Raw genomic sequence first — 26,789 nt, 5'->3', positions numbered from 1 at the left:
AAAGAAGACAAAGCTCGTTCAAGCCCAAGGCATCTCCTCAGCAGACATAGCTAGCAAAAATGCAGAGTACATATTGCATGCCGATTTTAAAAGTTCAATTGGCCTCAAAGTGTGGCTCTCCTGAGGATGTCTGTAGGTGGTGCTTCAGGATTTTAATTTAACTGAAGAGTGCAACTCTTCCACTTGTCCTGTTACCACATTGTGTTGCAAACTACAGAGCAGAATCAGTTTGTGATGAGCTCAGTTTGGACTAAACAAAGCCCAAAGACATACTACTATTCCAGCCTATTCCAGGAAGAAATTTATTTAACTACATGTTGCTACATAGTCAATCCATAGAATCAAACAAGTGCCAGACAAAATCAAACCTCTGCAAGGCACTGTGATCAGCAGATCCACAGCACCAAAGTGCACAAGCATTCTCCTTTGCTCCCCAGCTGATCAGATTATTTACTCTCATTTGTAATCCAGCTTGTTTCTGTGTTGTGTATTATTATGTTGACATCTAATTGCACTACCAGCAAGGAAAACAACTGTTCTGAAAGTCAACAGCATTCAGAGAAAAGCAAAACAATTCACTGTGTTTAATTATTAATACATAGCAAAAACATCTCTTTGTTTTTAAAAAGGAAATCTGTACTAACCCATCCTTACACTGTATCTTCACTGGCTACAGAAGGAATCTTGCAAAAACCATCTATACAGCATGAACCCAAGCATAGAACAAGCTGTTGATAACTTGCAAAACTACTTGCATGCCATGGTCTCTGGAGCAGAGCTTGCCAAAAACACACCTAGTAGCAGAAGGTAACACAAACATTCAGTTCTAAGGTAACAGAAGGACAGCATACTAGGAACACTCAAAGATTAAGTTCATAACAGGAAAAAGGAAAAGCCCATAGCAGAAAAATTATGGCTTCTGATCGATTGCTATTGCTCCATCAGCAGAGTTGCAGTGTATACACTATCAGCTTTGTTTAACTATGTTCCAAGGAAGTCCAAACAATTTAATGGTTAAACAGGGAAAAAGAAAAAAAAAAAAAAACACAACAGAAAAGCATGCCTGCTTACATTTGGTTTCCTGAGCAGAAACACACATAGAAAAGCTGTGGGGTAATGCAGCTGGACAGCAGGAGGAATTTCTTTGCAGAAAGGGTTGTTAAGCATTGGAATGGACTACCCAGGAAGGTGGTGGAGTCACCATCACTGGAGGCATTCAAGAAACAACTGGACATGGCACTCAGTGCCAGAGTCCACTTGACAAGTTGGTGTTTGGTCAAAGGTTGGACTCTATGATCTCACAGGTTGTCTCCAACCCTAATGATTCTGTGCTGCCTGTCCTCAATTCTTTTCTAATGTTGCAGTGGCACTACCCCTAAGTCACACTCTGAGGCATCTTAGTCGGCCATGGACAGCAGTCCTACATTTTCATCTCAGTTCATAGCTGCTGAATTTAGACGATGCATAATTAAGATATAAATTTGAACAATCTAGGAATATCTTTTTCACATGCATAAACCTTAATTTACACTGTCAAGTTCTTATATGAAAGACATTAGAAGTAGTTAACAACTTTGTTTCATTGGCAGTCACTTGTCCTTGTTTGAAAGATGCTCAGCTTTACTTTGCTCAGCCTATGAAAAAGGCTTCGCCTTGAAAGAGACAAGTCAACTGGCATTCCAGATAATTAATTCAGTCTCCTATTTATCCACACCACTTTCAATATCTCCAATGGAAGGGATCAGGACAGTAAAGAGCAAACGAACAAACCCAAGTAAGTCTAGAATCTCATTTATGCGTCTCCTGAAGGGCACAAAAAAGGGAAAATATTATTAAAAAGATACCCCTATTAACTTTACACTGAAAAACAAATCCCTCTATAAAGCCTAAGCAAAAGCCATCATCTCTGTTAAATGTTGAACAAAGCATTGAAAACCTAGTTCAAGTTTTTAAGAAAATTTTAGTTTTTCTAGTTTGCAGATTCTCTCAAAAGTGTTGCGCATAGATTTAAACCTTGAAGCAGCAGCTTGAAATTAAAGCAATGTGGGAAACAATGTTTGGAATGAGAGAATATTCTTAAATTTTCACAATTTAAGATAAATTCCAAGAATATTCAAGCAAGCTTCACCATCTTCAAACACAACCCAAAATCCTGGAAATGCACCTGCAGGTACTTGTGAAAAGTAAAGACACTTTAAAAATCAGGGGAGAAACTAGTATTAATCCACTTAACTGTGATTTTCTTTAGCATAAACCATGTGCCACGTATATTCCAGCAGCCATCCTTAAAAGTCTTCTAAAATGTTTGTTCACAGCACTGGGCTTTAAGTTTAAACATTTTGGTTTCTAAAGTTATAGCTCAGGCCTGCTTAGAGTCTTGTATGCTTTTCAAATAAAGGCTATTTGTTCTCATACTCAGTACGTTTGTCTGCTTCCCCTAAACACAGGCAGCAGTTTCTCTTTTCATTTTATTACTGTTTTGAAAGCAACCATTTTCACTCATCTGCAAACGATTCCCTTTCTTTTCACCAGCCTTGATGTTTATCAGTGTATCATTTTTCAATGACTCTGGTGGGCAAGTAGAAGATTTCCTGGTAAATAAGAGTGGCCCAGGGTAGGCAAACCTTTGCTCACCATGTGTGAATAGACCTGAGGGTCAAGAGGGCACCTCCTTGCATGAATAGCTCCTTTATCATTAAAGATGATATTTCACAACTAGGATGGAGCAATAAAGAGTAAAAGTAAGGAACTGGAGGAGAGGAAAATGACTGAATCACCTTATATTTGGTTCAGTCTTGCAAACTCCCCCTTCCAGCAGGGTAGATAAAAGTGTCATCACTGGATCCACTGGATCCCTACTTTGCTGCCCTTCCTGAAGAGTCCCAGGACTTAGGGCCACTGAAACAAGTGGCAATGACAAGCCATAGAATTCTATCAACAGACAAAGCTGTTAGGCTACTTTTAAGACCCTACAATGATGATAAATATGATGTAGTGACATTAATACTAACAAAGTTAATTTCTGCACACATTCCAAAGAGTTATGAGACATTTCTCTTCCAAAGTAATTGTACATAGAGATGGGACATTACACAGCTCCTTGTGTCACACAGTTGTGGCTGAGGGCCTTTGGAGGCTTAAATAATGTGAATAATGTGTCATCTCAGCCACATTGGTATCTGAGCAATCAGCTCTACCCAAAAGAACATGGACAGGCAGAAACCAGCCTATACATTGCCCAGGGCAAGTCACCTTTAAAATCAGGCTCTACACAACCTTACTCTGAGAAGTGTTTAAGCACTTCACCTCTTACAGTTATGATAAATAGCATGGTACTCTCAACAATCAAAAGCAAATGGACTCTTCACACAAGAGACTCCTAAAAGTTGCTTTTAAGCAAGTTTATTTTTAGGCATTTCTCAGGATGGAGGAAAAAGGCTTTCTTTTTAGCAGATCCTACAATACTTAGCCTGTAAATTTTTGCACGTGTGTTAAACACATTGCAATAAACATTTATTGTGGTGTATTTCTACTGTAATACATTGTGAAATTTTTATTGCAGAATATAAACTTTAGACAGTATTTGACCAAATATAGCCCACTTATTAATCAGTCAAACTGTTAGTGCAGAGATGATGGTCTGTACGTGAGCTGAGAATCTGTGCTGATAACCTACTTTTCTTTTTAGTTGCTCAAGATCAATGCTACAGATCTGGCTTTGTAGCCATTCCACAGAGTTTCCATTCCACTTACAGCTAGCATTAGGCTCAAAGGAACACACGAGCTAACCTGGGTGGGGAACAAGGGCAGCAGAGAGACCGGTCTCTGAATAAGTCAGTCCTTGTCACCTTTCAGGCTGCTTCTGGAAACAAAATTGGTATTGTTAGTTCAACCTGAACATTTCTTGGCATCCTTTCATTTTACTAACACCCATTTAAAATTCTACAGTTGGTGATATTTGCTGAAGAACTTTATCCAGTATGTTTTAAATGGGGGTCTTAAATAAAACATCAGAGAAATAACAGCGAAGTTCAACACGGCTCTGTAAAGTCACATGAGTATCAGAGGGAACCAAAACCAGAGTGAAAGAAAAGGCTTCAAGATGAAATCACCTATTAAAAAAAAGAGACAACAGCAGAAAAATGAGCTAAACCACACAAAATCCGAAGAACAAGTTTAAGGAGTCTTGGAAGAAGCTAGAGGAAGAGGCTTAGAGGAACGAGATGGAAGGGAGGATGAGGATGGGTGAGGAGGTGTTAAAAGCCCATTTTTCAAATCAGCATGTTCTGGTTGTGAATAGAGAATAAATTTGGAGGTTTAAGAAAAGAAAAGGATGATCGGGTTTTGTGAAAGAGATGCAAGCAATGCTTTAAAGAGTCAGCAGAACCCAAGAGAAGCAGCATTGAGTGGCTGAGAAAGGACAACTACAAAAACTATTACTGATATACTTTACAGCTTACTCAGGACAGAATCCTGATGTCCTTACATGATTCCCCCCCCATCAGTTAGGTTCAGCTAGGTTAGATTTTACCCTGCCATTGTCCTCTGTCAGATATGACACACTCCCCTCTTTCCCATCACTTCTTACAGAGAAGTAGAATATGAACAGGCACAAAACCACATGTCTAAAAGAGAGCAGGCAGTAAAGTTTGCAGTTACCAATAAGAGTGAAATAAAGGCATTTACATTTGAGCTAACCTGAATTTAGGATGACAACAGATTATCTAAGTGGGATCATCAGACTAGCAAGACTGGACATGGAAAGCAGGATAGGATTGGAAGAAGTGCAAAGGGAAACCTCAAACCACGTTATGATACTATCAGCAGGGGCTAATGCATTGGAGAGGAAAGGCCCTCCACATTTTTTCATTACCATCCTGTATTTTAAGGGAAAAAAAACCCCAAAGCCAAAAAACCCTCAACTTTCTGCCACTTCGGGATTCACTGTGATACACATCATGGGAAAAAACAACCAAACATAAAACCCCGTTAATGATTCCCTCATACCAACATAATTTTCATGATAAATTGAGGCAGGATGTAGATTCTGCATTATATCTGCAGCAAGTTAAGTGTGCCAGGCACATCCCAGTCCAAACAATGCTTTTTTCCTTGAGGACATTAGAACAGGTTTGGGATATAATCTAGAGTAAGATTTCATTAAGTCTCCAGAGCAGCAAAAACATACTCCAAACACACAGCATGTCTTTCATTTTCCAACATCTCTTTATAGTTTCAAGCCTCTATCCACCTGTTCCACTAACTATCACAGACACTTAACAAGGCACTAAGATGGGAACAATGACACTGCCACCAGAAAGCTCTGCTATCTGAAGCAGACAGAAGGAAGCCACCAACCGAAGAAAGGGAACTTTAACCACAAACTTTTAGGATAAAGAATCTTTACTCTTCCAAGCTTGCACAGTATCGATTACACCAAGTAAACTAATGAGCCACTTTGCCATTCTTCTGTATTTGAGCATTATAATCGACTTCTAGTGAATTTGAAAATAATTTTATAAAAATTTAAAGAAAATCTACTCGGCATAAATATTTTTGAAATAAAAGTCCCAAATGGCTCATTCTCACCACTGAAGCCCCTCATATCTGGGCAGCCTGTGTTTCATAGTTCACTACTGCTTACCACGACATTTTAACGGATTTCATATCCATAAGAAGGCACTAAGTTTATATTGCTCTCGGATTTTAAACACGCTATTGATTAAGAATTAGGTTTGAAGAGCATTCTGCCAGATGAGCGAGACAGGACAATTATCAACTCCTCATGGCTTGGAAAAAAGTCAGTCTCCAAGAGTGTAACAGCGCAAGAGTTGAGAGCATCCCTCCGTGCGAGCCGTGCACCCTTTCCCCCAGTTACCCTGACTGACCCGCGGGACCCCCAGGCACCTCTCCAGCATTTAGTAAGGGAAGAAATAAAAAAAGAGAAAGGGAAGAAAATCAGACCAAACACAAGAGGATCGAGACACTTGGCTTCACCTTCCCTTCCTCTCAACACAACATCCATTGATTGAGGCAGAAGGAACCACCCTGGGTGCTAAAACAAGAGCCGCATTCACGGGCTCCGGGTTGAGCAGCGGGCGGGAGCACACTCCGGGCGGCACCGCGGGGCCGGCCCGCTGAAAATCAATCCCCAGCTCCTTTAGGACTCGGAGGGAAAGAGAAGGCTCTGTCATTAAGTAGTTACGAACGATTAAGAGGTTTCCCTACGCTCCCGCTCGAGGGACAGTTTTTCGGCACCGGGCTTTGTGAAGGCACAGACACGGTCGGGCTGTGCCGGGTCCCGGCTGGTTCCTCAGCCCGCCCGCCCACGGGCGCGGGGTTTTCCGCTCCAGGGCGCCCGGCAGCACCTGCTGCTGCGGCTGCTGCCGCCGGCACCCCCCGGACCCAGCCCCGGTCCTCGCCCCAGCGGCGCCCGCTGTACCTACCTGCAGGATCCTGTCCAGACCCTCTTGGCCCAGGCAAGGGAACTGCTTGAGCAGCTCCGTCTTCTGCCGCTTATAGTTGTCGGTAGCCGAGCGCCAGTGGGGCTCCTCCAGCACCTCGAAGATCGCCGCCCCAATGGACAGGTAGAAGATGATGGCCGAGGTCAGCAAGGGGCCCCTGTCCACCATGGTGCTGGCGGCAGGCAAGGAGGGCGGGCGGGCGGAGCGCGGCGGGTGGGCGAGCCGGGGCGGGTGCCCCGCACTGCGGCCGTGGGTGCCCAAAGCCGCCCTGTCCTTCCCCTGACACCTCTGCCTACACCGGCCGTCTGCCGTGCCTTCTCTCCCGGCTTCTGCCGCGTTCCCTTAGAGTCTTCCACACTCCCCTTTCCACACTCCCCTCCCACTCTCTTCTCCTCCTCCCTCCTCCGCACCGCTCCACTGCTCCACTCCCCCCGGGCTGTCTCCTTCCCCTAGTTTTCTCCCCTCCCTCCAGAACGGCGATTTGAATCTGGTGCTCTCCCGCTTCCTCTCTTCCCCCCCGCCCGCGCATGCGGCGCTGCCGCCGGGGAGCGGCCGCCGGGGCGCGCCGGGACCCGACCCGCGGCCCGGCCGGGGGCGGGCGGCCCCCGCGGCGCTGAGGGCGGCGGTGGGGTCCGGCTGTCGCCATCGCCAGCCCCCGAGGGGCCGCCTGGGGGAAGGGGAGCGGGGCCGCAACCTCCGTTCTTCCCGCCCTGCCTGCCGGGAGCCGGTGTGGGGCCGGGAGGGCAGCCCGGCCCCGGCCTCTTCCCCCTGAGCGCGGTTGGTCCCTGCGCCCGCAGCCGTCCCTGCGTTTCTCTCTGTGTTTTCCCCAGAGTCAGGGTAAGAAGGGGTAACGCCGCTCAGTTTTATTTTAGTTGTTCCCTCATGCTGGCAGGTTCAGCGAAATTCCTCGTTTTCGACGCCGGGAGGCTGTGAAATTAGGTCTGTGGCTTTCCTGGATGCGTGGAAGCATGGGGGGAAGCTGAGCAGGAGCTTTGAGGAGAAAAGATGTCTGTCGGCAGATTTCACCCCTTCCCTGAGACGTCCACACGTGGGCATTACAGTTCATTAAGAGCAGAAACTGCATCTCAATTTCTTTCATGCCTTTGGTACCCTCAATAAATATTGCTATGTCCCTGTCTATGTGTTTGGAAACACCGGGTAGTGATTTTCCATAAGATGCTCTAAACATTTTCCAAGCTGAAGCTCCCTTGAAGCTCCGCCTGTTTGTGAAGCCTTCTCCAGGGGCTGCTTACAGCCACGCACAAGCCCTTGCCCTTCTGTTTTCAAGTGGGGCTGGAAACGGGGTTAAATGGGTCAGGGAGATACAGCGATGTGTTATGCACACTGGCAAAGTGCTTCTGGTGTGGGCACGGTTCATCCTACAAACATCATTTTCGTGAGGGCAACTTGTTCTGTTTCTCCTTCAGCCCCCACAACAGGAAGTAAACTCTCAAAAAGTAGAGTGGTTCATGTCAACTGCATCAACACTAAGAGATTTGGGCTGTATAGGTACTCAGTTGGAGTACACAAACTAAATGGCTGAGATAAGCCCATGCAGACATAGTTGAAATGGGAAGAGGGAGAATGGATGAGAATAGGTAAGACAAAGGAGAGAGATAGAAAATATGCAAGAGAGTGTGAGAAAAGAAAAAGGAGAGTACATATAAGGCAGAGGAACATGTTTTGGTTAGAGATACCTGTATAAAACTGAGTCAGGCCCAATGGATACTCATGTGCTATTTCCCCCAGGAAATCACATGGTCCTTAAGCAGTCTTTCCACTAATGTATATTAAAAAATACATCTGCAAGAGGTTCCTAGCAGCCTAAAAGCAGGACTGGAGAAATCATGAAATCCACAAGCACATTAAGTAATCAGTCTTTGCATGGGATTTTGCAGTTATTTAAAGGAAGCATTAAATAGAAAAAATAATTTTCAAACTACAGTATCTTAAATATATATATATGCTAGAGGGAATAGCAAGAAAAAAAGCATAATAATAAACATTTTTAAAATGCCATAAACTATGCTAATTTTTTTAAGGGAAAAATGGGGGATGCTTCATGAAGTTGAAAGGCTGTAATTTCCTTTTAATTAAAAGGAAAAGAAGAATTTCATGATGCACAATTACCACATGAAAATTATTCCCAGGTGTTATCACTTGGCCCAAGACCTTAGCAAAACTTGAAAAGCCATTGGCCACAAATTAATAATGGAAGCATCTGTCGTTTGCTGTTTTAAATAAAAATTGTATATAAGTACTTATGGCAAATGACTGAAATAACTGAAGAACTTTCAGTAGGCAAATTATGATATAGTTTCCTTTTTGTGCTCTTGCACCTTCTTCTGAGTCACCTGCAAGTGGTTAGGTTATTCCAACAGCGGCAGCAGTAGCCTGACACATCACAGCAATGCTGCACTTGTGTGTTCCTGACCCTGAACATCTGTGCTTCGTAACTGAAAGGTATTTGATTAAATTTTGAAACTGTACTCTCCTCCATCTGTCTTTAAGTCTCTAAAGGCCCATTTATACATTGAAACAGTATCTTAAAGGCACAAGGAATGACACGAATGACCCTGAACCCGCTGCAGTTGCAGAGCACAGACAAGAGCAAAAACACTTTCAGGCATTTTACAGAAAGTTTGTTTGTGATTTTGATTCAACGTTTCTACTTTCCACTCTAAACTCCCAATCACTGATTGCATAATTAGTACTCTCAGTAACTGAGTCAGTCCATATTTAAAAACAAACAAGCCTGTAAATCACATAGCATTTTTCCCTGTGTTGAAATGCTATTGCACTTGTTAGACTGTCTCCTTGTGTTTCTCTGGGTTTAAAAGAGGTGAGCCTGGTAAGGAGCAACATCCAGAAGAATAGTTTATTCCCCAAGGAACCATAATCAGCTACTCCTGCAAGTAGAGGTGATCCACCGAGTATCAACAAACTTCAGGCACTTAGATATTTTACTTTGATTCCATTGTCTTTTGCAGAACAAATTACAAGGTATACTTTCATGTTGCTGGCCAAGTAGTGTGGCAAGAAGGAATGTTTTGTGTAGCTGGCCTCTCTTTGCACCTCCTGATCTAAAATGCTTCTCCTGACCTCAGAAAAGATCCTATATCCTTTTATTCATAGCCCTTTTCTCCTCTTTGTTTCCCTTGGATTAAACAGTACCCCTATTGTCAACCCACAGCACCTGCCACATAGGCCCCACAGCTTTTCATGCTAGCTGAGTTAATCAAAAGGCTGGGGTTATTCACTCACAGGCTTTTAAATCTCATTAAAAATCAAGGGAGAAACAGCAGAAAGCACTGTGGTGAGCAATACCACACGTATCAATCATTTGTATTATTTGCATAGGACATTATTTCAGGCTGTCCAGTCCAAAAGGAAATCTCTTTCATCCAAGTTGTAAGTCTAAGACACATTTGCTGTACAGATGTTTCCTAGGACAGCCCGGAATGAAGGAATAAATGTCAGAAAATGTTTTAGATGGAGCAAGTAAAAGACATTATTTGACCAAAAGAAACCTGTCCTGTAGTGGCAAAGACTGCATGTTATACTGGGCATGAACTATGGGCCTCTCTTCGAGCCTCTGCCATTTTTCACTTAGAAGCCTATTTTTGGCTGGTTGATGACTGTTCTCAATGCCTGTCAACTCTGCATCTTTCATTTATTTTTTAACTGTTGAAATTTAGACACCTACAACGATTCCTTCAAGTGTTACGCATCCAGCCATGGATGGTTTAACTAAGTTGAGGGGTGGGGTGCCCTGTTCTGACTATCATGAGCAGTTTTGCTTCCTTGATGCAGTCCAGTGCACACAGAGAGGGTAAGGGTGGTCTGCAGATGATGCAGAATTTTATATGAGTCATTTGTGGAAAGTTCAAAAATTCTCCATGGGATTGTTCATACCTTTTGGCTTAAGTATTTACAAAAGCACATTTTATGCTCTGAATGTACAGTAACACCTAGTAAATCATAATAAAAACCTTTACCAAAACAACCTGCATACCACTGCAGCAGACTTCTTTACCCATGGACAGATAATGAGTGAACAAACACCACATGACAGATGTTAGTCATGCTGCTTAATGAATAACTGGTGATGAGTACAATACCTGTGTGGAATGGCTGTAATATGTTCAAGGAAAAATATGCATTGGGATCATCTGTTTTTCACTGAGGTACCTGCAGTGCTCGAGAGAAATGTCTTCATCAGGAAGAAGCCTAGGTATCAGGAAGAAGCCTAGGTATTTCAGCTGTTTTTCTGCATCTATTTCCTTGACTACCTTGTTCCTCATCCATCCATAGCAGTCGCTGGATGATTAAACATTTTTCCTTCAGAATATTTTAAAAAGAAATACTCTGGCCTTTCTTTGTGTTCCACCGTGACCTCACTGGTAGTGCCAGAAGCTTTACGGCAGTCCTTCATGCTGACATTCGTGTCATGATCTAAGCATTTCAGAATACAGCTCTGCAAAAAAAGACTGACTTGTACAATGTCAGTCCTGGGCTGGCTTTTACCACCATGATACCCAGAGGACATTATTCTTCCAGATAATATGCTCAAGGATAGCTGAGCACCATGGTAACAGAGTCAGTGAATATGCAACAATCTGTTATTTTGTTAGATAAAACATCACTGTCAAGTCTTATTTTTGGGTCATAAAGAAGGAATTAAATTTTATTTGTGTATAGTAATATGGATGAATGTTTGCCCATCATCCTGAGACTTGTTTCCCAAACCAGTTTAATTTAACTTTTATCAATCTGGTGTCATGCAGTGCATACCTTCTCCACTGTTACTGCCTGAATGTGGCTGTGCTGGATTACAGGGGGGAATTCAAGGAGCTGTTAGCCTCCCCTGTCTCCCAGCTGGGTTGCACAGCAGTGTGTCTGTGTGCCAGGTTGTGCAATGAAGGGCCTTGTATGTGACTGAGCAGCTCCCAAATCCAAACTGGGCTCCCTTCCATGCACGGTGTGTAGCACTCACGTTTTGTTAGTCAACATGTCGGAAGAGCTGCTCCCACCTAACTCTTCCCTGTATAGACAAAATGTGTCTGCACATTAATTTTGGCAGTGGGAAAGCAGAGGGAAGGTTGATGGCTTTTTTTTTCCCCCTTGGGTGAATAGTGCCTTGTGGATAACAAATGAAAACACAAAATACACCAAAAAAACATTGAAAAGGATCATATTTTTATCATCTGTTCTCCAGCTCCAAACCCTGCAGCAACAGCTTGTGAGGTTAGATTGGGTCTTATCTAGGGGAAGAAAAGATTGAGTAAGTGAATGAGTTAGCTACAAGCAGTTAAAGGAGTATGGATTTTTAAGATTTTTGTTTTCTGTGGACATGAGTTGCTTTTGTGCTTGGTGTTCTGGAATGAAAGAAGGGTCATGGCCCATGTGGTCTCTGTGCATGTGCCTCTGCCTTATGTTTTAAAGGGGTTTTGGAAGAAGACAAGAGTTCCTGGCATAGTCAATCTCCACAGCCCCTTAGCCTGTCACATGGTTCTTTGTGATCCCTCCTCCATCTCATGTGGTATTGGGAAAGAAGACAGCAAAGGCTGAGCACTAACTCCCACAGCTGTCCTGCAAGGGAAGGGCTTGCAAAGCTGTTAATGGCTTTTACCTTAAGCTTTGTACCCTCCTAGACCACCATCATGAGAGGTGTTAACATAGTTTGGAGGAGCTCGGATTTCAGTGTTACTGCCTTCCAGTGGTGGTTCCCACGTGCCAAAATTCAGTGTAAAAGTAGCAAGCAAATCCAGGTGACTTGCAGATATGACTCTTGGGAGGTAACTTGGCACAAAAGTGACTGGGTTAGAGCATCAGAAAAAAGTCCACCTGGTCTGGTGCTTCAGTCAACAGCAGGACTGTTGTCATTGCTCTAAGCATAGAAGCTGCCTGCAAGTTGTAACTTCTAGGTCTCATGGTGAGCACCATTCTCTTGGCTCTCAATGACTTTGTAGGAATGTGTGTATGCATGGTCACAGTCAATTGCAAGATAACCCATGACTGAGGTGGAAAAGCAAGTCGGATGCTGGATGTTTTCCTCCTGTTGTGTAGCACCTCAGCAGTGCACTGTTCATCATTCTGTCTCACAACTGGAACACAGTCCAGGGAAACTGAAGAAGCAGTGAGTGAATGGAAGCAGACTCAAATTGCCCATGCTGCTGATCTCCTTTGGGAGCTCATGGGGAAGTCCTGGTAACTCAGGTCAGACTCACAATGGTGCCAAAAATGAGGTTTGGGAGAAGCCTGGCAAGAAGCAGAGTTGAGGGAGGGCACAGAATGTAAAAATAGACAACTCCTAACTATACCTGTGCATCTGCAAAAATCTCTGAAGAAGTTGGGAGAGAGAGAGAGAATATGGGGGACCCCATATTCTGACCCCATCAGGATAAAGGGCTGTGGTGCTCTCTGAGGGCATCCAAACAGAGGTGAACATCCCAAACTCTTTTGTTCATTTAAGAGGACCATCTGAGGCTGAACATCCCCCGGGAATACTGCATTGCCAACATGGGTTATAGAAGCTAATGGTTAGCAGCCTGTTAGAGGTTTCACAACTCATTTCCTTTGAATATTAGTTATTTCTTTTGCCAAAGAGAGGCGAAAAAGGGGAGGAGGAGGAGGAAATAAAAACTAAATGGGCTAGTTCATTTATTTTATAAGAGCAAGTCAATAAGCAGATGGGTGAACTCTGCAGATGGCATTGCTTCAGTCAAGACAGAAAATTCAGTGCTTTCCCTGCATGTGTTTTTTTGCAAGATTTCTTTGGAACAAGGAAGTGTATGCAGATAATGGGACCAATCTGCAAATGCTCATTCAGCTAAGCAGCCGTGAACTCTCACTGACTGTGAGTACTTGTAACAATAAAAACTCCAGGCTGGGGAGCCTCCTTCTTATTCTACCCTTGCTTCACTACTCCCTACTCTCACCGCCAAAAGTTTGCAATTCAGTGGCAATCAGAGTTAATAAAGGTGTGTCTGTGATCCTATAAAGCAATTTGCAACATCATCTTTTGTGATGAAATTTTCACAGGGTAAGGACGAGGAGCAGCATTTTGTCCAAGTAAAGGTTGCCCTGGCAATACACCAAGATGCCTGAAGCCCTTAATTTTCCTAAGAGAGATTTGATTACCTTAGCCCATATCTGAGTGCAGAAATGTGTCCTGCAGAAACTACACTCCCCCACCCCTTCACTCCTCATTTTCCAAGATAAGTCTAAAAGTAGTCTGGAGCTTACAATCTTGCATTGTTGCCGCTGTGTCACAAGCACATAGACAAGCTTGGGCTGCCTTGCTGAAATTAGTGAACAATGTGTACAACAGATCACAGATCTGCCTCTGCCCCACCAAAACCATCATTTTCCATAGCTGGGTTGAAGAAACTGCTGCTTTCACTAGAGAGAGGTGGCCAGAACCTGCCAGTTGACATAAACTGTGTTGTATGTTTTTTCAGTGTGTGTCTGTTATAAACAAATGACAATGCAACTTCCATTTTGTCTAAAGGAACTGGTCATCGACACAGACCTATTAAAACATGACAAATAAGTAATGTCTAGGCCAGATAAATAAATGAGCTGTTGGAGAAGTCTTTCTTCTGCTGTGCTGCCTAGTGCAAATACAGCAGCCTTGCTTAATAAAAGAGGCCTCATTTAGTTCTGGGCTTGTCTCAACACTAGTCTTTTACAAGCACTTTGGACAAGATCATTAATCCTCCACGTATCAACTGAAGACATGCCTCCCAAATTTCCTTCTAATGCTGAGAAAAGCCCTAGTTACACAATTATATCTTTACTAACAAATATCTACTCACAGCAGCGGGAAGTGAGTTTTTTCCCAGCTATCACAGTGTACAAATGCCTTGTATGACATTTAGAGAGATTAAATTCCTTTGCCTCTGTTTATACCTGGACTGATTGTAGGGCAGGCTGCTTGGAAAACATGGGAAGATTACAATTTGAATATCTATTATCATGATAATATTGTGGAAATCTGACAGCTGTTAGCAGAGCAGTGTGGGAAGGACATTGCTGGGGTTCATAGGTAAAGAAGAGAGGGGATTTTGATATCTGTCATTAGTACAGAACAATGGGAGAAGCTGCTGTGGTGCCTCATTGGCAAGACATAGTGGGGAGGCTGCTACTGCCATGAACTGGGCGCTGGAAGAAGGGGTGGGATGGAGTCTGCAGGAAGGGTTGTGCAGGCTGGTTGCCATGGGAGGCCTTTGCTGGCCATATTGTGGGCAACAGGGCCACACTGATACTCCAGCAACACATGCTCCAGCTATCGCTTTTATTTTCCAGAAAAATGTTGGCTTTCCTCTCTGGAGTGACTAAACTAAAGTGTTTTTTCTCCATTTAACCTTGATGCAAACTCATCTGTTTTTGAACAGAGATTGCAAGTTTTTAGATGCAATTCAAATCTGAACCTTTCCTTATGGTCCCCACTGTGTGGAGAATGCCTCTGAGTCTGGCAGTTTTCCATGTTAGAAATCTAATATAGTTTACATTGATCGTGGTTTAGACATAAAGCTTGAATTTGGTCCTGTGTGGATAGAAAGATTGAATATCTTCAAACAGTGGTGCAGAGAGAGAAAAAAAGGAAAAAGTAAAAAGGCCTTGAATAATATAAAATATGGGATCTAACACTGCTAAGGAGGTGGATCAAATAATCTCGTTGTCTTTTCATATGTGACTTTTGCAGTTCAGCACAGGCTTTTCAGGACAATTGAGTACCCACTTCAGAACCAGGGAGCAGGGGTAGGGAAGAGCTCACAGCAGCACCTCGACAGCTTGCCAATGCACACACAAGCAATATGCACCTTTCAGTTAATCCCTGAAGTGAATTATGTTTTCAGTTGTACCTTGCAGAGTGAATAGCAAATAACTTTAGACTGTAACACTGTCCAATCTGTTCCCCCATATGCACTCGTTTTCCAAAGAATACACTGTACTGTGCAGTAATGAGTGTGTTCAAATAACAATGGAAAGAATGACTCTGATATTCTCGTGAACTAATTTCAAAGCTGCATATCCAGTTCTCTGCCTTTTTTGGTCAGTCTCTTTACACCATTTATGCCTGCTTTTAAACAGACTGGGTAGAAGAAGAGATTCCAGTACACCTGATCTGACTTTTAAACTCAGCTCCACAGAAAGGCAGTATTACACAGCCATAGCTCCCAGTACATTTTTACATTTTTATTTCTTAAAACTATGCAAATTCCATGTTGGTAAGGTTGGTAAAACTGATTGTAGGAGGTTACACATGAGCTGGAATGCATGGCACAAAAAGGTGTATCTTTCTGTAACACTAAGTATTGTCCACATATCAGAGACAATATATCAGAATTCACAAATCCTCTTCTAGGCACCTGTAAAAAAACACAGAAACCAACGTGCAACAAGCAAACCTGTGACATGCAAAGCCCTCAGCTGAAACAGTCACATTCTTAAAGCTGAACTATGAAGTCCTCCATAATAGAAAGTCTTCCAAACTTGAAAGATTTATTGTTCTTCTGGAGGCAGTTTTAGGCACATAACTTATTCCCATTGAGCTCTGGCAGTTTCTCATACCCTGGTTCTTCTCATGGTATCTTCTCCATAGATAGTCCTGCAGCCAGCTTGTTTTCCAGCTGGATAAGCTGCCTCTGCTGTAATGTCAACACTAGCTGGGCTGACAGGGAAGACAGTGGAATCAGATATATAGGATAACAGTAGTAATACTGTTACTATAATAACAGTATAGAATTACTAGAACAGGAATATTCTTTATTCCTTGTACTGACTTTCTCCCTGAAGGACTGTGTACAGCACAATACCAAGTGAATTTCAACCCTGTGTACAGAGCCAGCACATAGTTTCTACAACACCTGACTTCTACTTAATGCTCAGGTAGGCTCTAAGTGGGAAATAACTCTTGTTACACTTCTGCACATAGGCAAATTTTTATTAAAGACAATGAAAGATTTTTTGGGAAGAGTGAGAGTATTTTTTTCTTCTCATTCTGGAAAGGACCACCGAAGTGTGGATGCCATGGGACAGGGAGAGACAAACAGCAAGCGTTTCTCACAGCAGCTTGTAAGAAATTTTAGGGAGCTGTAAAGATGTGATAACCTGTTGGCTATAAACAATTTGCAGGTGCTGTTTTTCTACCTTGTTTTTCTGTTCCTCTCAAGAACAGTGTGTGAGAAAGATGTTTCTGTTAGTTAGACAATAGAACAGAATCTATTGTACCACTCTATAAAAACCGCGCGGTTCTTTTGAACCAAGTCCTTCCTCGCCTTTGCTACGATCCTGCCTCTCTCCTGTTCCTGCCCCAGGGTTGGGGCAGGAACAGGAGAGAGGCAGGATCGTAGTGTGACTGAAGTGACACTGAAGCCCTTCTGCCTACTGAACTATAAAGATAAAGAATAAAGGTTGCAACTAATATGGGGGAAAAGGAAAGGTTTGACACCACTCTGTCCTGTTTGAGTGGTCCATCTCCATATGTTGTTCGTGTTTGGACAGTGCAGTTTCTATTCAGAAATATTCCTGTTTGAGTGTCTGCCTCGTGCAGTGATAGTTAATAGAGTGTTGTGTCATAGATGGTGTCTGGCACAGGGCATTGCTGTGCTGTGAAAGAGCTCAGCTGAGCACAGGGGCTGTGAGGACATGGGTGAAGGCTCCCAAGTGCACTTGCTGAACCAAATATGTTGCTTAAAAAATAGTGTATTGGAATAAGACAAGTAAAAAGCAACAAACGTCTGACTGGAAAAGAGACAGCCTAATTATTCTTTCAGACATTCCATTTATGTAGTAGATGGACAGAGGCCCTCCATACCTCTAAAATCCTCCAACTCTTGCAGACAGACAGGTCTCCTTTTAACCATTGTCCCAGATGTATTTCAGCTGCAATACAAAACAAGTCTGGCTCAACCCTTTGCAGACCTCTGAACTGTCAAAAGCCTGGAACAGCTAGACTCTCGAGTGATTGCATCACGTGAGAGGGGAGGAGGTCAGAGGGAATCATCGCTTGAGAATGCATGCCCACATCTCTCCTAATCCTGCTCTGACACTGGGCACGTCAGATCATGCACAGAGGAGATGCACAGGGCATGCCACTGCTGGCAGGTGCCTGCTGCCTAACAAAGGTACTTTGAATGCTGGCCCCTGCAGGTTCTCCTCCACCTGCTCCAGCCCTGGGCTGAAGAGCTTCCTCTCCATAGCCACAGTGCTGGCAACAGGTCCTACCTTGGGGATTGCTACTGCAGGGATGGGCGCAGGAGAATGGTGCTGCTGCAGGGATGGGCACAGGAGGATGGTGCTGCTGCAGGGATGGGCCCAGGAGAATGGTGCTGCTGCAGAAATGGGCACAGGAGGATGTTGCTGCTGCAGGGATGGGCCCAGGAGGATGGTGCTACTGCAGAGATGGGTGCAGGAGAATGGTGCTGCTGCAGGGATAGGCACAGGAGAATGGTGCTACTGCAGAGATGGGTGCAGGAGAATGGTGCTGCTGCAGAAATGGGCCCAGGAGAATGGTGCTGCTGCAGGGATGGGCACGGGAGGATGTTGCTGCTGCAGGGATGGGTGCAGGAGGATGGTGGTGCTGCTGCAGGGATGGGTGCAAGATGATGCTACTGGAAGTGGAAGAGTGGCAGCAGAGGGAATCTGACTCAGACTGCCTTAGGCTCAGCAGGATTTCTTTAAGCATTACCAAAGGATCATGCCATTGCCTTTATAACTGCAGAAATATTGACCAAGGCTGGCTTTGCCATTTAGAGAAATTTCATCCAGTGAACTGTGTATTTCTTGGGTATTATTTGGCTTGCCAGATGGTTGTAACCTGTCAGCCTTCAGTTTCTTCCTACCAGATCAACTCAAGGCCTAAAAATGCTGTGTCTTGTGTCTTATTGCTGAAAGATTGGTTTGTGCATGCCTAATTAGAGAGGTTCTGTGAAGAGAATCTGTTGTATAGAGCTCCTTGTAGCTTCCTCACAAAGCAAATGTGTCCTTTTCCCTAGAAAAACATTGAAATTATCAAGGGATTAGCATACGTTAAAGAACTAAAAAAAAAAAAAAAATAGCAAGAAGGTCAGAGAATATACAAGTTCTTTGGGTTCTTGTGTTTTGCAGCCAAAGTTCTGAAAAGCACTTCTGTTCAAGGACAGAAACTGCAGCTCTCTGTACTCTCAGAGGGTGTCAGCAATTGCAGAAGTGTGGAAGAGGAGAGGAAATCTCATGGCGCCAGCTGAAGGAAGGAGGAGCAGTGGCATGAAGAGTGCCCCTTCAACCAGCAAGGAAAAGAGGAACCACCAGTTCTGTCTCCAAACCACCAGTGCTAGCAGGATGCTCCTCCCAGCCCCTGCTTCAATTTAAAATTGTCTGTCAGAGAAGTAAATGCAAATACCCCAGATAAGAACTAATTTGTGTCTCATGGAGAAATGAAAATGAATGGAACCCATGGAGTCAGAGAAAAAAAAAAAATTAAAATGGGCTGAATTTCTTTGCACTCACTTCTCTTTGAACTTGCTGAAGTTCAGACACATTCAGAACTGGAGTTTTGGAGCAGACACATCTCTGTTGTCAACTCACTTATCCTCTGTTGTTGTGGTTGTTTATTACCAAATAGTGTGTGCAAGATATCACTCTAGGTGAAAATGTAGAAAAATTAGTTCTGAGTGCAGCGGTTGTAGTAATTTTTGTTTAAAATGTTTTAAATAATATGCTTAGGAAAGCTGAGGACAAGTATGTGTGAAGATATACTGCTTGAAATACTGAACTTTAACCATGTAGGTCTGCACATTTGTACAAATAACCACATCATAAACTCAAACACTCTTAGATTCAAACGAGCTGGATTCATCAGGAGCTCTTCAGCTGTGGACAGAATATATTTCAGAAAGTTGGAAGTAGTACAAAATAATCATGGTCTGAAAAGGCTTTTGCCCTGTTCGGAGGTGCAGACAGATTCAGCTCAAAATGCACTATCAGAAGCTCTTTGAATTAATGTAATAATAGAATATGGTGAATATTTATTTTACCTAATAGTCTCCAAATAATTTTAAAGTATTATTTAGCACTAGCTACAGCTCTCAGTTGTGGGAATGTGTTTTCACAGGCAGCTGTGATATGGTCATGTGATTTACCCTGATTCACAAAATTTAAAAACAACGAAAAACAAAGAGTAAACAAAAGGAGGCAGGGTTAGGTTAGGGTTAGGGGAGCAAGAAAAGTGCCAGGGAATCAATCCAGATTGGAATCAAAGTTTTGCCTCCTATTCCTGCTGGACAATATTTTCTGTCACAATTATTCTCACTAATTTATCTTACCTACAGGATGTCAAGTTACACACTGTCATTATTCTATGCAATGTTATTTTTGACATTTTTTAATTTACTTCCTTTTTGACCACTTACCAGGTTTCCTCAGAAAAAGTCTACCCTCAGAGAAGCCCAAACTGTATTATTGTACTCCTGGAACTGTTTCTAAACCCATCTGCTCCTCAAGCATTAGAATGGGCTGTATCTGTCAAGCCACCCTTTTCAATTTCCCCAAGCATTGGATGTTAGTCCAGTGCTTTATGTGCATGTAATTGCAATGCCACAATTGAAATGCACTTGAAAAGATAGCTCTGTAATATGTCTCTGTGTTGTTACTCAAGCGAGGTTGCTTCAGTTTCTGGCTTGTCACAAGAACCAGCCATATAGAAAACGTATGGGCCTTTTCACATGAAAGAAAATTAATACTGGGAACTTTGTAACTAAGAAGATGTTGGGAGATGTGCACCCGTTAAAGTCTCTGACTAACAAACACAGGAAAAGACGACGGGTTACTGTGAGAAAGATGCTCTTGCTGTTTCTCCACCCAGTAAAGGCTGGGTCTGAATGTTTGTTGTCAGTTGCTAGAGAGCCTGTAACTTGACATAACCAGGCACTGATGTCAGGGCTTCAGGGCTAATACTGAGCTGAGATCTTGTCAGCATTTATAGTTAACCTTTTTATTACAGATAGATGGCACAAAGCAAACTTAAGTCAATGTTTACCTCTACTGTTAAAATCAGGGAGAAAGGAAGAGAACAGTTGGTGGCTTCAGGAGGGCTTGATAGCCAAACACGAGTGTCCTTGTAAATCTGATAAATAACAGACAGTCCAAATTTTTGTAAGAGCTCCAAGGTTTCCTGTAGGATTCCTTTGGATAAGAATTTGAAGAGCACTGGTTACTTCTGAAGGTAGTACCAGTACGTTCCTCTCTCAAGGTCCAGCATATGGCGAGAAGCAACTTTAAAACAGAAAGAAGGAACATATGAGGAGAGGCAGCTTTAGAAAAACCCTGCAAACCCAAGAAACCAACTAGTACTTCTTTGCATGGAGATGGACTGTACACTCCTAGAAGAAGCCCACAGTCAGGGAATGTATAAAGCAAGAAGAGCAATGGGATAAGACAGTGATGAGCAGAAACACAAAATGCAATGAAACTGAAAACCAAACAAACCCTGCCTTATGTAACCTCCTGGATCAGGGTCATGCCCTAAATAAACAATACTGTCTGAAAGTAGTGCATGTTGTATTTAAGTACCTAAATACAGTCTTAGTGCACACCTGTAAAATATTTTCCAGATCCAGCATAATATCTTTTTATGTACGATATGTTCCTTTTATAAGGAAGAGATGGCAATCCTGAACCTGCAGTCAGAGGTGCTTTTCTTAAAGAAGGTTCCTGGAATCATCTCGGCTCAGGTTCAAAGGCTGCTTAAATGTTTAAGCTCAAACTAATCAAATTAAGTATGTTCTTGACAGATTATGTTCCCCTTTTTGTAGGTCTCCCCTGAGGGATATTAGTCATAAACTCAGAAGAACGCCTACACTGCATCCACACAATTTGAGGTAGATGTTAAAATAATCCCCACCTGAGCACACAAGTCTGGTAACTGTTCAACCAGTTATGCAATTTGCATGTGTAAATGAATTTAGCATTCACAGATGGATTCCTGTGTGTATTATGGACAGTGAAGAACAGAATCTGAAAACTTTTCTATAATATTTATTTCCCCTAATGGGATTTTACCACATCAAATTATAAATCTATATGTTGAGATATATTTACACATAAATATAATTTATAAATTTATATCTGCCTGTGTTCACTTCTGTAACAGTGCTTAGCCAATTGAGAATGTGATGGCAGAGCTCCAGGCAAAGCCGTCTTTGCTTGTCACATTTTGGGAAAGAGAGCAGGACAGCGAGACTTGCAATTTTTTTCGAACTGTAGCGGCCTCTGGGAATAGCTTATTTCATGTGCTCTGGGTGTTTGGATTTCAGTTTGTAGATCATTTCAACTCTTCCTCTGTTTTTTGGAATGCAAATCTTCAGGTTATGCAATGTACTATTCACATTCTTTACTGTCAGTACTCAGAAAGGAAGTGTGTCACCGGTCCCACTGGCTACTTACTGGCACCAAGTCGTTAGCAAAGTGTTGTATGAGTGCTCAGTTTCTGGCACTGAACTTTTTTTAATATCTTTTTTTCTTTAGGGAGCAGACAAACACAGTTCTGACCTACGCAAATGAATGTAGAAAAATAAAGCGGCTTAAGGTTTAAGACTGCCAGCTCTGTCGGTATTATCAGTTTCTGTAGTATAATACAAAATGAAGTATTTTTGCATGATAAGCCCAGGGAAGAATTGACAGGTTGAAATGATCAATACTTCACCTAACCTTAGAGAATTCAATTTTCATCAATTTCCAGCGAAAACAGAAACATCTTCCAGATATTCATATGTTAAAAATACATCTCTCACTCACACGTTTACATAACTGTTTAGTTTCTAAATGGGTGAGAATTCCAAGATAGATAATTTTAAAAGTTATTCTACACTTCATGTTTAGGGATTAGATTAAAGTTTGGGTAGCAGTAATGGCACATTTAGACTTTTCAAATTCCTCATAGGAGCCACAGAGCTACTACTAAGAGCCATGAATGTGACTTTGCCTATATGCCTCTAGGCATAGAGTTAGGCTATAGTATTATAGGTTTATATATTTGAATATCCCCTGTCAGATAAAAGAACATTAATCTGTTAGCAATTGATAAATCTCTTGACTAATCCTCTGGGGACATCTCCCTCATACTGATCTGCTTTTGGATTAAATTAAATATGTTTACCTTAAATTCCATTCCATAACACCTTTAAAGTCTTAATTTCAAAGATCCCCAGGAAATTTTGGGAAGCCAAGAGAAAAAAAAAAAGCAAACAAACAAAGCAAAACCTGCAATATTCTTCTTAAGTCATAACACAAAAATTATTTCAGCATTTCTTCTTCTCGGAAAAAAAAAGAGTAAAAGGATACCTCTGAATACCTGGATTCTCTGCCTTGTTGGTTTATTTTTTAGGAATAAAATACTAATAGAAATTTAAGAATGATAAAAAATTTAGAAAAAGTATTGTACCAGTAAGCAGACAGGTTAATAGGACATTAACAAATTAGGAAAATGAAGTTGATCATCTGAAGTGATGGGGACTCTTTTCTGCCTACTTAAAACTCAGTTTCTACTCTGCAAATTTACAATTCTCATGCCCCTTAAAGACTTACTAGGTGAAAAAATTCTTTGCTAAAGACTTCATGTTTCCTTCTTTCCTATTCTCTCATATTATTTAATCAGCCACTGATTACAGTAATCAAATAGAAATTTAAAAATTGCTATAAAACATCCAGAGAGTCCTTTAGGCAAACAAGTGTTAAAAATATAGCACTGAGAATTCCTCTCAGTTCCAGAGCCTCATAAGAATTAGAGAAATTATTATTTTCTTTTTGTAAATCACTTTAACATTGGGGTATGTTACATGAAAATTTCAACCCTAAAAAAGAAATTCTCAAAAATAATATTAATCCAGTCCTAACTTTTGCAGCAGATGTGCTGTTAGAGGCATTCTCTGTGCTTTGCTAGGTTTTAGCTGATGCCCTTTTTTTTACCTGCTGCTAGAATACAGCTTTATCATGTGAGGCTGTTCTGTTACAGTGCTGCTTCCTAGCAGCTTATTCCTGTCTCATTTCTTTAATTACTGTCTGCTGTTCATGCCATTTGCAATGTGTGAATGAAAACAGAAACCAAGGCATGAAAGAAATTGACAGTATCGATTAAATTATAAATCTGTAACCTCTTTTAGTGTCCTACTTCAGACTTTACTATCCTCATATGAATTTTATCTTGTTACAGTGATATGCTGGATTTGTCTTTACCCCCCAAAAAACCCTAATCAGTTGGGAACCCTTTGGTTAACTAAGTAGTAGGATCGCTTTCAGGCACAGCAAGTATTTTTTCATCCAGCTCTATCTTCACAAACTCATTATGTCTTTGACAGATAAGGTTATTAATTTCTTTGCCATTTTCAGTGAGGACTGTTTAGCATTCTGGTCTGAGGTATGACTTTTGTCAGTGTAACTATATAGCTAAAACCTGTAGGGAAAATGCAGCTGAAAGGAGCAGGTACAGTGTTCTGCTTCTCTTAAGGTAATAAACTGCTCTCCTATAAACACTTCACTGTCAATACATCTTCATCCTCAGTTTAGAACACAGTTGGAACAGTACAGTTTCTAGATGGAGCTTTCATGGTCCTTTTTAAACCCAGTTGACTGTCCTGATTAATGAGGAGTTACAATTCAGTTTGACAATGGATACATTTAGTTTTAGTGTTTTCTTGGGAAAAAAAAAAAGAATTTAAACATTAAGTTAATCTAAGATTAAATGCTTTACTGCACAGGAATCTAGTAAGTGCTGAATCAGAATCCAGTGAGTAAATGAATAGCTACATGGTTATTAGAAGTCCTCCATTTAGATTACACATTCTCGAGCTCAAGAACAACTGATATTTCAGTACAATGATTATTATACTCTATTTTTTAACCAGAAAATGTTAAATGGTCCCACAGAAATATAAAATAGAAACGGTTTAAAAATGTTTATTATATTAATAATACATTATGCTATTATTACAGTGTCCCCCCCCATATGCTAGATGAACAGAATTCATAAAAAGAGTATGCTTGTTCTGGAAAAGCAATTGTATAAAGACAGAAAGAAAACTAGAAATATGAGGTGAAAAATAGTATATTTTGATAATAAAATGACTGTGAGATGATGTGATGCTGAAGCAGAGAGTGTCATTAACATACATAATTTTATCTACTCAGTCCTCAAAAGAAGAATATTTGTGAAGGTTACTTCTAAGTTTTTCTTGTCATTTTTCCTTGCAAATGAATTTTTAGAGAGTCTCCAAAGACTGTCAGAGTCAAATGAATCAAATATGTTGGGACAAACTATGTGAATATGACAAGAGGTGATTGTGAAAATTGAACAGTTGAGAGTAGCGAGAAAACTTGCAATGTAAAAGGGTTTCATTAAAAAATATATACTCATAAACCCCAAAATGTTCCATCACACTGGAAAATGTTTTGTGGAAAACACCCTAAAATATTTTCAGTGCACTTCTGATAAAATGCAGGCTGGATTCACTGGGGATGTGCAGCTTGTTCTGAGTCCAGCCATTAGGTCTGGAAAATAACCAAGAGCTTGAGCTTCCAAGTCCACAGTTCTGTGTCAGTGCCACACAGCTGACTTGGTGTCTCACATTTATCCTCCAAGGCATCCAGATCCTCTGCTTTCAGCCCTGCCTTGCCATATGGGGTGTTTCAAAACCAGTTGTCCAAATGTTTCCTTGTGAGTGCCATTGCTGGGAATGTGGGAGTCTGCGTGTGATGAGGACTCTCTGCTGGGAACAACTTCAGGATATCCAGAAGAGATGGGTGATTATCTTGTACCACATCAGTATTCTCATCTAAATGCATGACACCAAATCATTATTTAATTGAGGGTGCAGTATGGCATTATAGCAATGATGTCACTGACAGACATGTTCATGCTTCTCAGAGCAGTTGCTTGTGTAAAGCTGCATTCACACAGCTATAAAGGTATTAGGAAAGTAAGTCTTATATTTGTAGGGAAACTGATGTTAACCTGATATAATCTGAGTAGACATAGCATTTCTATGTTGATTTAGCTTTAGTTAACTGCCTACTGACTTAAGCTAAATCCTTAAATCTACTCATAACTTCCTATATATCAGGGTGTATTCTGTCTAATCATTATAGTTTTCTTTTCTGTAAAGTGACTTATAAGTTCAAGACTCCTTTTAGAAATTACTTGCATGTTCAGGAACCTCAGACTCTTTGTAAGACACTGAAGCTTATCTTGAAAATTATATCCGTGGTCTTAAAATGGCAAGAGTCTCCACCTGCATCGTGCAGCATAAAGCCCTAGATTAGAAAACAAGTCCAAAGTAAATATTTAATTGAGGATAAACAATTAACAGTTCAGAGAGATCAAAGAGAGAACTCACACTTCTGACCAGGACTGTTTAAACTTGCCCAGCTGCAGGTTAGGAGCAGTGATCACTCTGAGGTCACCTTCACACTCAGAAATGACAGGAACTTCAGCATTTAAGCCATCTCAGGTCTCCAGGCATAAGTTCTCTGGAGAGCCCTGAACTCTAAGCTAGCTACACTTTTTCCATGTCTGAAGATTTCACATGTCTCATTTATAATGATCTCCAGTCAGGAAAGCCAGTGGTGATCACAAGCTCTTGAACTGTCAGTTATCTGGTATTTGCATCTCTTACTGAGGGGAAAGAACAGGGCGTGGAAGGGAGAAAGAGAGCATGCAAAGTGAAACTGAAGTCAGAGAGAGAGCTGCAAGCATGCAGGCTGAAAAACCCAGCTGTTAAACTGTCCTGTAATATGTAGACTCATAAAAAGTTAGGAATGAGGATGTAGCTTCTGGCAGTGTCAATACACCGAGCAAGCAAAATGTTAGCATGGCTTAAGACAGATTCATGATCTTAATTTGCCTTCCCTGCCTCTTCCTATCAATCTGATAATTTAATATAACCAAGGAGATAAAATAATCTTCTACCTTCATTGAACATGGTGGCGTCATTTCCAGTTCTGAGACACGAAGGTATATCATCATCATCATTATATATTCTTGGCTAAATTTGCAGACCTCGTCTTGTAATGTGAGTAGCAAAAGGTTTAGCATTAATCCTAGCTTTCAAGAGGAAAGTATTTTCCGTGAGGAGGGAAGATGATTTGAACCAAAAAACATCTAAATATCTACATAAGAAACTCATAGAATAGCCTCTTTCTGTGTCTTCCTCAGGGATTGTAGCCAAATGTTTCAGGGCTTGCAGATAGACCTAGCTGCCTGACCACACCAGCCTGTGAAATTTTGGGATTCTCTTCCAGGTTCTGGGACAGCTGGACAATGCTTCTCCAGTGAATATTCCTCTC

At 41.7% G+C, this 26,789-nt stretch overlaps 1 protein-coding gene and 1 long non-coding RNA gene across 2 annotated transcripts in view; one reads left to right on the top strand and one right to left on the bottom strand.

The window, feature by feature from the left end:
• Nucleotides 1-7,338, bottom strand: part of KCNK5 (potassium two pore domain channel subfamily K member 5) — a 35,434-nt gene extending 28,096 nt beyond the window's left edge. The window contains exon 1 of the mRNA XM_009091479.4: nt 6,447-7,338. Coding sequence (XP_009089727.1) covers nt 6,447-6,632 — 186 coding nt within the window. The 5' untranslated portion in view covers nt 6,633-7,338. The remainder of the gene's footprint in view (nt 1-6,446) is intronic.
• LOC108962275 (uncharacterized) lies at nt 6,460-7,602 on the top strand. The gene is made up of 2 exons (XR_001990799.3): nt 6,460-6,606; nt 7,357-7,602. It is a non-coding gene; the product is annotated as an uncharacterized LOC108962275 (long non-coding RNA).
• The last annotated feature ends 19,187 nt before the right edge of the window (nt 7,603-26,789 follow it).

Source organism: Serinus canaria, chromosome 3, assembly GCF_022539315.1.
Source record: "Serinus canaria isolate serCan28SL12 chromosome 3, serCan2020, whole genome shotgun sequence".
Taxonomy (NCBI): Eukaryota; Metazoa; Chordata; class Aves; order Passeriformes; family Fringillidae; genus Serinus; species Serinus canaria.
This window is presented reverse-complemented; position numbering and strand designations above follow the sequence as displayed.